General features: G+C 32.8%; 2 protein-coding genes across 2 annotated transcripts; both read left to right on the top strand.

The window, feature by feature from the left end:
* Window positions 1-6,805: 6,805 nt before the first annotated feature.
* On the top strand, window positions 6,806-13,816 carry LOC139515230 (uncharacterized). The gene is made up of 4 exons (XM_071304794.1): window positions 6,806-7,022; window positions 8,067-8,296; window positions 9,300-9,552; window positions 13,329-13,816. The coding sequence occupies exons 1-4, from the start codon at window positions 6,806-6,808 to the stop codon at window positions 13,814-13,816; spliced, it is 1,188 nt and encodes a 395-aa protein (XP_071160895.1).
* A 162-nt stretch (window positions 13,817-13,978) lies between these two features.
* Window positions 13,979-17,050, top strand: LOC139515232 (serine/threonine-protein phosphatase 6 regulatory ankyrin repeat subunit B-like). Its single transcript, XM_071304795.1, has one exon. It carries the CDS (start codon window positions 13,979-13,981, stop codon window positions 17,048-17,050), a length of 3,072 nt encoding a protein of 1,023 aa, XP_071160896.1.
* The last annotated feature ends 691 nt before the right edge of the window (window positions 17,051-17,741 follow it).

Below are 17,741 nucleotides of genomic sequence, written 5' to 3' on the forward strand. Positions count from 1 at the left end.
AGGACTGATTAAACACTATAAAAGACATGAGATTTCTTTGATAATAAATTTTAGTAAATAAGACCTTATCACGTTTGTTTAATATACTATCTTATTAGAAATTGACAACTTGTCATGATCACAGATAACAAAGTTTTTACGATAAATGTTTCGTGTGTTAAAAATTGAAGGATTGGCATAATGAATCTGGTAATGGTATAAGTATAACCAATTTAAATGAAATCCAAGTCCAATTTCCGAATTGGTAGCGACAGAAACTAACAAAATGACAATGAAATATGACTTTAAAAGGAATTACTAACAGATACTGTCTTGTCATCTCCAGACCGAAATTAATCGGATTATGTTTTCATCATATGAAATTCAAGCACAACACCTCCCGTTAGGGTTTTAGTATCATACCATCATAAATTATATATTTCAGTAGCCCTGTGGATAGCTTGTTTCTACTTAAAGAGAAATACACCGAAGTAAGTTCAAACAGCAAATGTCGTTGCAAAACAAAATGTGAAGGAAAACGATAAGTTTTGCTTGAGCCGAAAATGGACAAATGGGAAACTCCTATGAAGCGTAAGACAGCATGAATAAACCTTAAACATAAAAAATCTTTTTACTTTTATGTCGTATATATTCATTTCAGATAAAAGATTTTTTAACCTTGATATACACGGTTATTATCTTCTGCTTAGTAATCCCATTTGCCACACAAGGACTAATAAAACACTATAAAAGAAATAGTAATCTCTTTACTGACATGTTTTATCAAATAAGACCTTAGTACGTGTGTTAAAAATACAATCTGTGTTCTTGATAAAATTATTGGTATAATAAATCCGGTAATGACAAAGGTATAATCTATAGTAGGTATTTGTGTAGAGAAATCGAAAGTTATACGAACTAATTTAAACGGAATATTAAAAGCAAAAAATTAACATGTTTAAACAGTTTTGATGTTAAGAATGACGCTCCAAAAAAAATAGAAACGAAAATTATTGTATATCATATGAAGTTTCAAAGTGGTGACTAGGGGATAGATAATGGTCATATTGGGACACTATTCTTTAATAGAACGTTATTTTGGCGGTATTGGGTGCATAGTACGCAGTGCTGTCGAAAGAAGTATGTCTTATTAGATGACTCGTATAGGGATGATGTCACGCTATCAACAAATTAAATACCACTCCAAGATGTCCGGAGGAGACCTTTTGCCAAGTTAAAATTTCTTTCCCTTTTGAAATTTCGTCGTCCTCCATTAGAGGAAGGTCAACTATTTCATTTCAGTCGATCAACATTATGTATTAGTTGTTGATTTGTTTTCGTCATGCAAATGCATGAAAAATATTTCCACAATGTGTGCTGCTTTGACAGCTAGAACACACACACACTGCTTTACGTATATTCGGTATTACTTTTAAAAAATCCAAGAAATGGAAGTACCATTAGCATTATTATCAATCTCTTATTAATATTATGCTTTTGAATAAGGCAAACAGATACACATCATTTAAATTTGTATTCCAATCAGATAATATAATTTTGTATAATATTTGCCGTTTACACCAGTTTTTTATGATATTATCAAATATCAACATTAATAACATATTTATAACGACCTTTTTTTCATTTTTTCCGGTTCGGAAAATTTCAGACAAATTCCGGTTCGGTTACGGGTTTTAGTTACCACTTTTACCGAGTACCATTTTTTTTATGACGCTTGATCATCATTTCATTTATAGAAAGTGTTTTGATATTTCAGTCTCATGATGAAGTGAAACTGTTTTCTACATCTTCTTGTTTTATTAAGGTTTCAGTGTTGAATTGAAAACGAAGGGTATGGAATGGATATCAAAAAATTAAAATTCATGAAACATTACATGTTTTTCATTATGTATAGATACCCGAGGGAGACTGGGGAAAGTAAATCTGGTACGTAGCCTCGTCTGCTAAAAATAGAAAAGTGCCTCGTGCAAAAGTAAAATCACAAAAATACAAAAAAAAATCCGAGGAAATTTCAAAACGGAAAGTCCCTTATCAAACGGCAAAATGAAAGGATTAAAAACATCAAACGACTATATAACAAACTTTCATATTCCTGACCTGGAAGTAAAAAATGGTGGATTGAACCTGGTTTTATAGCGCTAAACCTCTATCTTTTATGACAGTCATATCAAATTCCGTTATTTTTACAGCGATGTATGAATAAAACAGACACAATCGGTAAAAGAGTCAAAATATGGTAATATCAGACATCACTGTGTTACAATCTGAAGACAAACAAACATATATATGTACTAAAAACACAAAATGCAGCTATCAAATTAAAAAAAAACACATTCCTTGTTTCGCTTGCTGGCCGTCAGGAAAAGCAAACGTCACAAAAAGCAAATTTTGTGGAACAATGTTATTCAAAGCAATTGTAATTTCACATGAAGAATGGTGGTAATTGATTATTACAAAAACATACTCAGATTAAAATTTATCCAGCAGTTCTTTAGAAGTTTTAAGATTCCATATAAGGTAAATACTGCTACGCAAATGAAATAATTTTGTCGTTTGTTGTTCAGAGTATTATCAAATTTATAACATAATAACATATAATAAAACAATAACATAATGCCGGGATTTATAAAAGTAAGAGTACCATCCTGCAAGTTAAGACCCTTTTTAATATTTCTCTGAGAGGTTCATAGGTGGTCCGCTGCAAAAGAAAGCTTCTCATTTTCAAGTAACATTCAAAATATCCTCGACTCTCCTTCGGGATCACGTTTGATATTGCATTTATCGTTACCTTGTTCTCGTTTTGAACATACATGGAATAGTTGCCATTTAGGCGTTAAGCTAAAGACCGGGCTAAACCGAATACCTTGGAATTGATCCAGGTTCTAGTAAACACGTGACACATGTCGTAGTGCTCATTAAAGTTCAAAACCAGTGATAAGTCTCATGTTGTAGGTCATATTCGAGGGACAGAGGACGGGATTATGGTTACGACAATTTGAACAAATCTGTCATCATATGTAAAACGCATATTCCTTAACGGTCAATCAACTTATGAAAGCGTCCGTAAAATTTACGAACGTGTGATTTCAAATTCACCACTTGAAACTTTTTGTTTGATAGCTTCCATGAGAGAATAAACATGTAATCAAGGAAAGCATTGAAGATAAATGCTTAACAAATTGTATTTTAAAATTTATAGTAATGAACGTCTTGCAACATAGCTAAATATGTTTAATATATTTAAAACATTCACACTATGTATGTAGGCGAAACGGATTTCCTAACCATTCACATATAATATTCCATATTTCTGATTTTTTGTTCGATAACGTAAATTATACGACTTTTTTTATGACTACGAGAACTTGTGCCATTTATTTTTGCTGGTCTCTAGGAAGACAATTTACAATTGTGCAGTGAACGGAGGCACTTATACATAACCTTATAATTATGTTTCAGGAGTGGAAAAGAGGGGGGGGTGGGTATATAGTCATAAATCTCAGAATATTTTAATAACCACTTCGCTGGTCAGAATTACCATTGTCTGTTCGTCTGTACGTCCGGTCTATAATTTTTTGATCAAATACATATCGGCTTGTGTATGTCAAATTTTTTTGGTGATATTTGGTCTGAAGCTTTATCATCGTGACTTGTACCGTGTCAGCTCTTTTCAGGTCTGTCATTCGTCTACTTCCTGTTTGGCGGAAGCATCTCTGTCTCATAGATATAGGAAGATGTGGTGTGAGTGCCAATGAGACAACTCTCCATACAAATAACAATTTAAAAAGTAAACCATTATAGGTTAAACACATTTTCTAAGTTTTTGACAATTTTTTTCTCATATGACAAAATATTGAGGCAGCAGATTATTTAAGTCAAAATCAGGGTCAGAATATTGTTTTCTAAAAACTACCAGGCCCCTTCCACCATTAAAATTAAATGATCCGTGGCAAAAATCAAAAATTCCCACATGTTCAACTTCAAAATTTGACCAGATTCTATTCTTAACTGTCGGATAATATACTAGGATAACATAGAAAATGTCCTGTATGGGACGACTCTGTACTCACACTTCACGCGTAGTGGGGTACAAGTGTCCTCGTAGTGAACGCACCCACTATGCGTGCAGTAAAAAGTGAACTCTTACATCGGATATAGGGAAGTTTCCCTGATATATCTGTACTTTATCAAATACATTTAATTAATATTAAATAGGTAAAAATTCGACTCGTAATTTACAGAAAGACCACATTCCATCCATGAGAAAAACGGAGGGAATTTAAAAATCTAGAAATCTCCACAAGGCTTCCAACAAGGGTGGAATCTCAATCCTTCTAAAAAGCTCTAAATCGCCCCAACGTGTACATACGTTTGGTCATCAAGAGATTCTGGTTTCTCCTTTTGTGTGTCATCACCATTCAATTCGGATTTGAATTTTATTTACCGAAACATTTCCGTACATTAAGTCTTAGGACGGTCAGAACATTTTAAGGACGCAACAGATCGAAGTACAATATTAAGTAGTACATAGATGTGCAATAATTCAGCTTCCTGTACATTTTCATGAAGTTCTAATTTCTAATTTATGAATGTTGATTTCTTTAAAAAAAAAAAAAGACACCATCTTTTTACAATAAAAAATCTCAAAATGTTCGTTAACAATGAAAAAGTTTGACCATGAAAAATCATTTATCTCAGAAAAGCAGTCGTTTAATTGATTATAAGAAAGTTTCAGTATATCATGTCAATTTTTTTTTAATTTGAGCGTTTTCGTTTAGTTTCAAATGTAGCTCCATGTCTGATGGTGAAATAAAAATGAATGTCTCAGAAAGTGGTGAATTAACTTCCATAAATGACAGATGAATCGGGCCAAGCTTAGTAACTTACAGTAAACAGACTACTGTAACATTGACGCACTCGTCTAACTGTTTAAAAAATTTGTGTTTATGACCAAAAATTTATATACAACTTCATTTATAAATTAATCTGATTTTCATAGCGCCCGTCGTCACAATAATGAAAGTTATAAAAAAATCTATAACCAGCAGATCTATACTTCTATAAAGAAAGTATTCTTGTACAAAAGGGTATTAATTATCAAATGGACCTAACTATAGAATAGATAGTTTACCACAGAAATATTAAACGGAAGTGTCGACAATTTTAAACAGAAGAGATTTGAAAATAAATTTAACTTTAAATAAACACTGAAATAATTTTAACACCTCAAAGGTGTAAAGAATAAACCAACGATCTCAATCTTTAAAAGTATCTTCATTACACTTACCGACGAGTTCATGTTTACAGTAGAAACAGTGAATGTGACTCCAATAAATTCATTATCATTGTAGCCATGAATATTTATCGCTTATATTAAATTGATTAAGATTTTATCGAGGAAGCACCTAATGTTTCTACATCTAAGATCAGTTACATGAAACATGATCTCGTCGATTCGCACGACGAAGCCATTTTTTGTGACAGAACACACATTCTTTTGTTTCCGTCAGTTCGAAAGTATTTGATCATTTCAACTCCTTTGTATTTCATCATATGTGTCACGAACAAAGACATATGTTCGATTAAATAATAATTTCCTCGTGACAAATGATAGAAATTTCGGAGACCCCGTATTTGATCCTTTATCGTTAAAATGAAAAAGCCAATGACAGAGGTTGATTATAAAAAATGTTTTACAATGTTAAAAAACATTATGTCACTTCTGAAATAAGTTTGTCGATAACGCAACTTATTCTGACGGTAAAGAAACGCGAATCCTATCACTACTCTGTAACGAGCTGTATGTGTATTGTGTATTGTTTATTTGTGTTACATAACTTGGAGTAAATGCCAAATGCCAGGTTAATATTTAAAAATATTTTATCGCCAAAAACTAGTTTTCACAAGTGCTAATCTTGTTTTTAAAGACCTACTTTATATCGTACAACATAAATATTTAAAGGATTAGATATACTATGTATCGACGTTCCCCATACATTTCTTATCAGGCTAAATATTTGCTTTTCGTGTCTGTCAATTTAGTCTATTGTTTCATGTTTAAAGAGAGAGGTTGTCTTTTTCGTAAAGATTGTACCAAAACAATGGTCAGTAACACCAGCTAAAGTTGAGCTTAGGTAAGTAAAAGCTTTTTCTCCGAAATAAATGACTTTATTTAGACATCAGAAGTAGAAGTAATAAAGTAATACTTTATTTGAATTCACTGAACCGAAAATATGCATTAGGAGATTAGCAATGAAAGAACAACATCCAAAAGATATACAGAAAAAAAAAAATTTGATAGAATGTCATAGATGCACCCATTAATTTTATGAAGAACCTACGACTGCATCGATTGTGATACGATATTCATCCACTCGAGACAGTTAAATTTTCTAAATGTTCAACGCGGAAAAAATATATTGTATGTTACTGAAAAGGATTCCGCAAATGTGGATGATTCGTAGAAAGTATTTGTACACATATGAACGTAAAACCTTTTCCGTTGGCAAGTTCTCCTAACGTCTAGAAAAAAAACTCTTAAAAAACCAAAGACAGAATTTGGTACAAAAACTATAGCATAATATCTGCACTAAATTATATTGTTCCTCTTGATCAAATCAGCATTCATCAAATTCAGACATACAAATATAAAAAAACTTACGGCTCAAAGTTTTATATTTCGATCAATAATAAATTGTTAAAAACGTATATGAAGAAAAACAGAAATACCAAGACGTACTGTTCAATTAATTAAACTTTGTCTTTAGATTCTATGTGAAGAGGCAATAAGGAAAAATATACAAAGATGGCATCTTTATCTCATGAGGAAGAAAACTATGTCAGAATGAGCCTGTTATTGACGGGGATTGCACCACGTGCAGTACGTGTTATGTTCGATAGAGAGTTTCACCCATCATGTTTAGATTCTTCGCTGAAGAAAGAGTACAACAAACTGCTGGACTTAAAAACGAAACACGTAATAAACCAAAATCAATGGAACTTTCTTTGTCCTCGATTTCCTGGTAAATAACAGCGCTTTTATTTTTCTTGTCTAGTAACCTTTGATGTTTCACAATATCACTGGACAATACAGTTTACTAATTGCAGTTTGAATTCTTCTCCAAAAATCTGATCAACTGGTATCTTTTTTAACACTTTGCTCATTTAAAGGTGGTTAGCAAGAAGTGAGTGATGTGAAATAAAACTTACAATCCAGTTTCTGATGGTTGATGTCTTTTCCAAGAAAAAAAAAATAGCTCATTATAATATTATGAGTTACTGATTTAGAAGGTCTAAAAAGGGACGAAAGATACCGGAGGGAGAGTCAAACTCATAGATAGAAAATAAACTGGCAACGTCACATGTGGCTTAAAATAAAAAGACAAACAGACAAATAGTAGTACAGAAGACACAACATAGAAAACTAAAGACTTAGCAAAACGAACCCCACCAAAACATGGAGTGATATTTAACTTTTACATGAAAACTTCTATGATGAGTTTTATAAATAAATAGTTCACAACTTTGTTTTGAAAGTCAATACTAACTTTAGAGATAAGTATTGTGTTCTCTCAGGAAGTTGTTAAGTAATGGTGATTTGGATATTTTTCTATAAGAATAACTGATCTGTTGGCATTAAAGGAAACTAATTTTTATTGAGTTCTTGTTTACTAACGATTCAATCAATGAAACAAGGCTTATGATTTAGCCTACAAAAGATTCATCAATGCTGCTTGAATAAGAAAAAAGGAAATTTCAAATTATTGCGAAGATTTTACTTTTCGTTTCTGTTGGTGGTACAGATTTTCAGCTACCAAGCAATCTCGATTATAATACTTCACGTTAAAATGCCTGATTTTCTTAGACGCACTATCCAGTGTTTACAGACCATGACGCAGTTTAAAAGAGGAATCGCACACTTTTAAATATTCTGTAAAATATGTTTAAGTTCGTTCTCTACACTTCATTGCACATTTTTTTCCATTTATACAACTGTATAATTGTTTTTTCGTAACTTAGAAATGCTATGTATAGAATTCGCCATGATGAGTTTATTATTTTTTCAGATGTTCCAGATTCGAAGACTTTTGATATTACTTTAATGATAACACTTCTTAGAAACCTTACGAATATTGGTCCTCCTCATAGTGGATTTGACAGTTTACCTACTGCAAACGAAACTACACCCTCTGCTGATATAGCCAGAATCAAGTATTATAGAAACTATTTGGCTCACCTAGATGATGGTAAAATTGAAAGTGCAAACTTTAACTCAGTATGGTATGATATTTCTTGGGTAGGTATTCGTAACCGTTGAACATGTAGATTAACTCTGCATTGTCATATATAACGTTTCAGAATAAGCGCACTTAAATCTTAACTTGATGTTGATTTATTTAGCTGTATGATACATCTGGACTTGTTTCTTATTTCTATTATTTTGGTTATATATGATCAAAATCTTCTAACTAAATACATTCATCATATCACGCTGTAAATTTTGGCGATTTGACAGTCGCAAATGCAGTTTTACAGCGAAGCGACAACTCTCCACCTATAGAACTGTTATTCATATTCTAGTTGTACATTATAGATTGTAATAATGTGTGAATTTGAGATGGTTATATAACCCGTTGTTAACATAAACAAAGATATAAATAGAAAACGATTTTTCTATTTCTGTATGATTTCGTATCATTAATTAAAACAATAGAGACAACAAACCCACTAAAGAACAGACAACAACCCTAGGCCACCAATGGGAATTCAACATGGCGAGATAATCTGGCAGCCGGAGGAGGTCTTCAGCTGACCAGGTTTAATCTGGGAATACTATTATTTATCTTCTGAAAGTTTTGTAATGCGTTTTGAACTAGTATATTTTTACCTTTTGTCAGTTTGACTTTCACTTATAATTTTGGTTCACCTTACAGGTTGCTGTTGTCGTAAACACTAAAATGTAAGAACCAGCCTTTTTCTTAAATGTCTGTACCAAGTCAGGAATATTGCCTTTGTTATCTAATAATCTGTTTCTATGTATGTTGGTGTTTGTATTCATTGCAGTTCAGTGTTTCTGTTGTTTTCTCCTATAGTTGAAGTGTTTCCCTTGGTTTTAGTTTGAAGCCCGGATTTGTTTTCGCTTAATCGCATTGTGACTAATGAACAGCTGAATACTTTCGTTACCTTGATCAATTATAGATTTATTTATTCTTTTAGCAAAGAAACCGCTATAACAAAAATTCTACAATATCTTACAATTTTTTTGTAAGACAAATTCCATAATCTATTTACAATTATAGGCTATTGATAGACTAGGCGGACAACAAATGAAGCAAGAATGTGATCAACTGAAATCAAAAACACTTGACCAGACAAATAGAGAAATCATGTTAGATATCAGACGTTCTAACAGTGAAATGATTGAATTGAGAGAGTCTCTGGAAAGTTTAAGAAGATCACATGACGTTCTCCAAGATGATCATATAGAAATGACAAAAGAAGTTAACCGGTTAAAAATTTCAGCAGAGGAAACAATTCCTTGGAATATAAAAGGTAAATAATGAGAAATCAAAAGATCAAGAGTTTTAAACTGCTGGTGTGAGGTCAAATTATTCGTAGGTTTTTTTTCTATAATCTAAGTCTCTTTAATTAAATCAAATGATAAAACAAATCACACAAATAGACAACAACTGTCATATTCCTGACTTGGTATAGGGATTTTCGTATGTAGAAAATGGTGGATTCAACATGGTTTTATACCGCTAAAACTCTCACTTGTATGACAGTCGATGGTAAAACAATCCCGGTGACGATACTGATAAAAACTCATTTCTAAACAGCAATCTTTACTTTTAAAAGAATACTGATTAAACTATGTTATTAGAAATACACTCAAAGACACGTGATTTTATTAAAAACAGAATGAGATTGCATTCAAAATTGAAAACAAAAGAGGATAGAGAAAATATAAGACTGCCTCTTTGAGAATGTCTTAAATCAGCCAAATGTGTCGAAAATTTACTAACAAAGCATAACTGAACTTAACTGAATGGTTTCATCGATTTGTTTCTGTAGCTTCGGTTAATAACAATTTACAGAAGTAAAAATATATATTTTTAAAATGTTCCCAAAAATGTTATTTTACGAAAAGTTCGTCCGTCTGTTCGTTCGTTCGTCCGTTCGTCCGTTCGTCCCGCTTCAGGTTATTGTTTTGGTTAAAGTTTTTGGTCGAGGTAGTTTTTGATGAAGTAGAAGTCCTATTAACTTGAAACTTACAACATGTTCCCTATGATATGATCTAACTAATTGTTATTCAAAATTAAAGATTTTCTCCCATTTTCACGGTCCACGGAACATAGAAAATGGTAGTGCGGATGAGGCATCCGTGTACTAGTGAAACATTCTTGTATACATGTCAAGTATCTAGTACACCAATCTGGACTTGTCACACGATTTTTCAATATAAAAATTATTGTCGTGTCATAGACTTGACATTTCAAATGTCAAGTCTATGAATCATTAGAATAATGATCAATATCATCAGATGAAAGAATTTTTATTGTTTGTTATACAAATTTTCCGAAAAGGTCGTCTCCATTTCTTAAAAAACAATATGCCGACTTTTCTATCTATTCACATTGAATGGTTATATAAGGATATGCTCCTTGTGAGTTAGCTAAGTACAATACACACTTGATTAAACACCAGCATCCCCTATGACTGACATTAGATTTCAGGCATTTATTTGGGGTCATAAACCGTGTAAACCATGTAAAGTAGGGAAGATAATTGATGTTACCAGCTGGACAAGTGGTCATCCTTGTGTATAGTTTTATTGTCACAGGTTGTCATTTTTGTTTCATATATTGAAACCGCAAAGGTTCGTGTTTTTACAGGTAAACTTTGAATAGGAATAAGCAATTAAACAGGAAATCAAAAAAGAATGACTTTGTATAATCATAGAAGATATAACTAAATTGTACATGTACAAAACTTGTATGATCAACATATATGTAAATGATATCTTTATTTATCAATAAGATCTAGATTATTATGAATTAAATTAAATTCCTTTTGCAAAATATTTAAAATATAAGTGCCATATTCAAAGGGAAACTAAGAAAAATGTTATCAGATAAAGTCAACCTAAAAAAAAAGGTTTTGACTTCTGTAAAATGTGAAAAGTTTGCAATTCCTGTTATCCATTTTTCAAACAAAAAAATCTCGTGAAAATTTATAAATTGCAAGTGAACTTTGGATTTTTTTAAATTATTTTTTTGATTTAATCATTTTTCATTTTTTGAATAATGATTATATTATTGTTATGGAAACATGCTTTCTTAGATAAATGGCTTCTTAGTACCTGTAGATATACAAGAGTGATTGATATTCATTTAATAATGACATAAAAGAACAATTTCCAAAAATGAAATGTTTCATAAAAATTAAAAACAAATAGTTTGTTTTTCCACAACAATTGTCTAATTATTGATAGAAGCTACTTCCGATTTATTAAACTGTTGTTTTCATTTTTTTACATCACTTGGTCGATACCTCTGCTGGTTGACTATAAGTCTCCGAGGGTATCATCAGCTTAAAAGGCAGTACTTTGGAACTGACATGATTTTACAAACTTTACTAAAATTGTCCGTTTATAAATTTTGAAATTATAATAAAACTAAGGTTTCAACTCCCTCATGCAAAGTTGGTTTTAGATGAATTTGGCCATTCAATTCAGGTATTTTTTACTATTAGCACATTTTCGGTACTTATACATTTTCGGATTTTAAATATTTGGCTTCGAGCGTTTCTGATGAAGGTAAATCAAGAAAAGCACTTCGGACACAAGAAATTATTAAACGTGTTGTTTTTGATTTTTTACTTAAAATTAGGCGTCCAAAGAAAAGTTTCTTCAACTGATTCAAATATGGTGGAATAACCCAAAATCAAAATTCTTGACCTAAAAAAAATAATTTTTTTTTTACCAATGCTCCCCAATGATCCCCAATAATTACCAATTGCAAATGCATATCACTGACATCAAATGCATAAGGGGAAATAACTCTAATATTGAATCATAACACTGCTTTGGTCTAAATTATTCAAAACATCCTGATGATATAACAAGAAATTTGGAAAAATAAATTTGTCGTATTCTTACGGACACGAATACGAATCAGAAAAGCCATTTTTGGGTTGTTGTCCCTGAATTAATAATTCTAAGGATCATTTGCCGTTTTTGACTTTATTATATATATAGAGAGAGAGAAAACTGTAAGCAGCAATAATGTTCAGCAAAGTAAGATCTACAAATAAGTCAACATGACCAAAATTGTCAGTTGATCCCTTAAGGTTAAGAGTTATTGGCCTTTATAGACAATGTTTAACATTTTGTAATTATTTTTTTGTAATCTTTTAAAGAAATCTTCTCCTGAAACTCCTAAGACAAATTTAATCAAACTTTTCCATAACATAAACATCACCATTATGGTATCTAGTTTTAAAAATGTGTCTGATGACCCCGCTTTCCAACCAACATGGCAGATATGGCTAAAACTAGATAAGGGCAAAATGCAGTTTTTGGTTTATATCTCTGAAACTAAAGCATTTAGAGCAAATCTGAAAGGGGACAAAAATGTACATCAGTTTAAGATTTATCTGCCCTGAAATTTTCAGACGAATCCGAAAACCCGTTGTTGTGTTGCTGCCCCTAAGCTTGTAATTTTAAGGAAATTTTGTAGTTATTTTGTTATTATCTAAGATATCAGTATAGTATCTAATAATATTTAATACTATTGATTAAGACTTTAACCTTTTTTCACTTGATTTCAAAAGCATCAGTGAATACAGGTGAGCGACACAGGGTCTTGAGAGCCTCTGGTCTATTTCAAATAATATTACTTAGATATCACATCATAGGGTATGTTATTAGTTATCAAAGATTTTAGGATTATAATTTAATACGCTAGACGCACATTATTAGCTCCCTCAATTTAAATGAGTCATATAATCGCTTTAGTAATTAAATCATTTAATTAGATATCATTCAAACTATCAAAACGTCTGGTTTAAGATTGTCAACTACAAAACAAATGAAAACAACATGTTATAAAAGTCGTTTTTTCTTAAATAAATGGCAAGTTCAGGTTTAATCTGTCAATTTCAGCCACTGAATAAAGTTATAGTGATTTTGCAGCTTACATACAGTCCAGATTATATTATTCTGATAATTGTACACACAAAATAATCCGCCTTGATCTACATGTGTCTGCATATCGGTGGTTGTCACTATATTCTGTAAGTTTAATTCGATTACATTTTAATTTCAGCACAAATCGTCAAAAGAATTACAGACTGGAAAACTAAGGACACTATGTTTATATTCACAAGAGCTGCCGAGCATGTGTTGAAATGTATAAAGGAAAATCAGTGTGTTACTGTTACTGCTACCTCTGGTGTAGGAAAGAGCTCTACGGTGCGACACGTGGCTTTAAAGATGGAGGCGGAAGGTTACGATGTAGTAATAGTTACCAATCCTGGTGATATTATCAGGTTTCACAATCCACATAAGAAAACATTGTTTGTGGTTGATGATTTGTGTGGAAACTATTCATTAAACCAGACTGACATCAAATGTTGGGAACCGGAAATGGAGTGTTTAAAAAGGGTTCTACAAAATGAACATACCAAAATGATTGTAGCCTGTCGATTGCAAATTTACCAGGATGAAAAATTTGAAGCTTTATCACTTTTCAAGTCATGTGTATGTAACATGCTGTCAGAAAACAATAAGTTGTTAACAACTGAAAAGAAGTAATTAGCCGAGTTATATCTGAAAACAAAGGCCTCTGAAATTACTGAATACTACGATTTATTTGATTGTTTCCCACTTTTATGTAAACTTGCCAACGATGACCCGAATCTTAATATTATAGATTTATTTAAAAATCCATTTTCGGTTTACGAATCAGAGATAAACATGCTACATAAAAAAGGGCATTATGTTAAATACTGTGCATTGGCATTATGTATTATATTCAACAACTGTTTGAAGGAAGAATTATTGACCAATGATGTGAATGAAGAAACAAATACTATCATAGAGAACACTTGTGAGGCATGTAGAATTGATAAGGGAACTTCTAGACGTGTTTTACAAGATGAACTTGAAACACTTACCAATACATTTATAAAAAAAGAACAAAACATGTACAAAGTAGTACATGATAAAATATTCGATTTTTTATCTTACATCTTTAGTCAGAAAATACTCCGTTGCCTAATAAATTATGCAGACAGTGATTTGATACGGGAAAGGTTTTTGTTAGAGAGAAAGGAGGGTATGGATCAGTATATTATTGTTGTACCTGAAATTTATCATCAGATATACATAAGAAGAATGGTTGAAGACTGGTCAAAGGGAAAAGTACAAAATGTTTTTTCTAACATCAATATGAAGGTACCGCAGTTCAGACAGAACTTTTTTCTCCACCTAATTACACTAGATAAACCATACCAGAGATTACTTGCACATACCTGTGATAAACAAAATCCCTGTAAAACAACGTATGTCCAGTCGATATGCGGTACTCATGACAGTGATGCATATGATACTGCTATTTTACAATCCTGTTTTATTGGAGATTTTTCTTTGGTCCAGTGGTGTTGTAATCTTGGTGTTAATATTAAGCGCTGTACATCTTATGGTTTGGCACCTATTATAATTGCTTGTAAATATGGTCATACAAAGATAGTCAAGATGCTTTTAGATAGATATGTAGACTGCAATGCATGTTACTGGAGGGGCAAGTCACCTTGTATGATGGCTTGCGAATACGGTCATATAGAGACAGTAAGGATTTTGCTAGAAAGAAAAAAGATTAACTATAATAAATGTGATGATTACGGTCAGTCACCTTTATTAAAGGCCTGTTTCGGTGGTCACATAAAAATAGTTAAGATGTTATTAGACAGGGGAGCAGATTATAATAAGTGTGATAATGATGATCAGTCACCACTTATGATGGCTTGTACAAACGGTCATACAAAAATAGTAACTTTGTTGTTAGACAAAGGGGCAGATTTTCATAAATCTGACAAGTGGGGTAAGTCGCCTGTAATGATGGCTTGTGAACACGGTCTTAAAAATATAATGCAAATGCTTTTGGACAAGGGAGTGGATTGTAATGAATTAGACAGGTGGGGTGAATCTCCTGTAACGATGGCATGTAAACATGGACATACAGAATTAGTAAAGATGTTGTTAGACAGAGGAGCCGAATTCAATAAATGTGACAGAAGGGTTCAATCTCCTATTATTGTTGCTTGTGAGCATGGCCATATAGAAATAGTTAAATTGCTTCTAGGGAGAGGATCAAGCTATGATAATTGTGACACAGACGGTCAGTCACCTGTTATGAAGGCGTGTAGACGTGGTAATATAGAAATAGTACGACTGTTGTTAGACAAAGGGGCAGATTTTGATAAATGTGACAATGATGGTCAGTCACTTGCAATGATTGCATGTGAATTTGGTCACACCAAAATAGTAAAGACATTGTTGGATGCAGCAGCAAATTATAGTAAATGTGACAATAGGGGTCAGTATCCTTTGATGAAGGCTTGTGAAAATGGAAAAACAAATATTGTTAAGTTGTTGTTAGACAGAGGAGCAGACTATAATGGATGTGACTACGATGGTCAATTACCTATCATGAAGGCGTGTAAAAATGGCCATACAGAAATAGTATTGATGCTGATAGAAAAAGAAGCAGACTATAGTGAGATTGCCTGTAATGATCAGTCCTTTGAAACAAAGAATAATACACATGTCCATAGAGGACTTGGTGATGTCAAGTCATCTGCAATGAAGACTCATGCACATGTCCATACAGAAACAGTTGACAGAAAAGATAACAGTTTGAATTTCCATGATGATAATTCACTAGTGATAATTGCTTGTAAACATGGTCAAATTGAAGTTCTAAGGATGTTGTTAGATAGAGGAGAAGACTGTAATATATGCGACAGTTTAGGTCAGTCACTTCTCATGTTGGCTAATGAAAATGGACATACAGATATAGTAAATATGTTATTAGACAGAGGTTTAGACTATAACAAATGCGACTGTTTCGGTCGCTCACTCTTAACAACGGCTTGCGAAAGTGGTAATATCAAACTTCTAATGATTTTGTTAGAAAGGGGGGCAGACTATAACAAATGTTACCGATCAGGACGTTCCCTTTTAATGATTGCATGTGAATATGGTCAAACAGAAATAGCAAAAATGATGTTAGACAAAGGAGCCGACTATAGATGTGACATTGACGGTGACTCGCCTCTTAAATTGGCTTGTAGAAATGGTCATACAGAATTAGTAAAACTGTTGTTAGAGAGAGGAGCAGACATTAACATATGTGACATTAACGGCGACTCACCTTTAAAATTGGCTTGTGGAAATGGTCATACAGAATTAGTAAAACTGTTGTTAGAGAGAGGAGCGGACTATAACATACATGACATTGACAGTAACTCTCCTCTAAATCTAGCTTGTAAAAAAGGTCATTTAGAATTAGTTAGCATGCTTTTAGAGAGAGGAGCAAACTATAACAGACGCGAAATTGACGGTAACTCACCTTTAACACTAGCGTGTAGTAATGGTCATACAAAAATAGTGAAAATGCTCTTGGACAGGAGAGCAGAATATAAAATATGCGACATTGACGGTAACTCACCTTTCGCACTAGCGTGTAGTAATGGTCATACAGAAATAGTGGAAATGCTCTTGGACAGGAGAGCAGACCGTACAAGATGCCACATTGACGGTAACTCACCTTTCACACTAGCGTGTAGTAATGGTCATACAGAAACAGTGGAAATACTCTTGGACAGAGGAGCAGGCTTTGACAGATATGACATTAACGATAACTCACCTTTAAGACTAGCTCGTAAAAATGGGCATACAGAATTAGTTAAAATGCTGTTAGACAGAGAAGGAGAATATTACATAGGTGACATGGACTTCAACTCACCTTTTAATACTAGCTGGTAAAATTGGTCATACAGAATTAGGAAAAATGTTCTTGAACAGAGGAGCAGACTACATAGGCGGATCCAGGGAGCCTGGGGGCCCGGGCCTCCCCTTTCGTGGGAAAAAATTGGTTGATCATATAGGGAATCATTGAAGCATGACTGGAGCGGGCCCCCTCTTAGATCAGTCAAAGGGCCCCCTTCGGAAAAGTTCTGGATCCGACACTGGACTATAACATATAAGACATTGCCGGTGACTCACCTTTAAAACCTTTAAAATTAGCTTGTGAAAATGGGCATACAGAAATAGTTAAAATGATGTTAGAGAGAGGATCAGACTGTAACAGATGTGACATTGACGGTAACTCACCTTTAACACTAGCTTGTAAAATTGGTCATACAGAATTAGTGAAATGCTGTTAAACAGAGGAGCAGATTATAACATACGTGACAACTGCAACAAATCACCTTTAAAATTAGCTTGTGCAAATGGTCATATAGAAATAGTACAGATATTGATAAACAGAGGATCAGACTGTAATAATCTAAACAACTGGAGCATTTCTCCTATAATGCTGGCATGCCGCCGTAACAATTTAGAATTAGTTAAAAATTATTAGTTAGAGAAACAAATTGTAATCAATGTGACCAGTCTGGTGAATCCCTTATTATGTCGGCTAGCAAACATGGTCATGTGGAATTAGTAAAGATGT

This window comes from Mytilus edulis, chromosome 3, assembly GCF_963676685.1.
Source record: "Mytilus edulis chromosome 3, xbMytEdul2.2, whole genome shotgun sequence".
Classification (NCBI taxonomy): domain Eukaryota; kingdom Metazoa; phylum Mollusca; class Bivalvia; order Mytilida; family Mytilidae; genus Mytilus; species Mytilus edulis.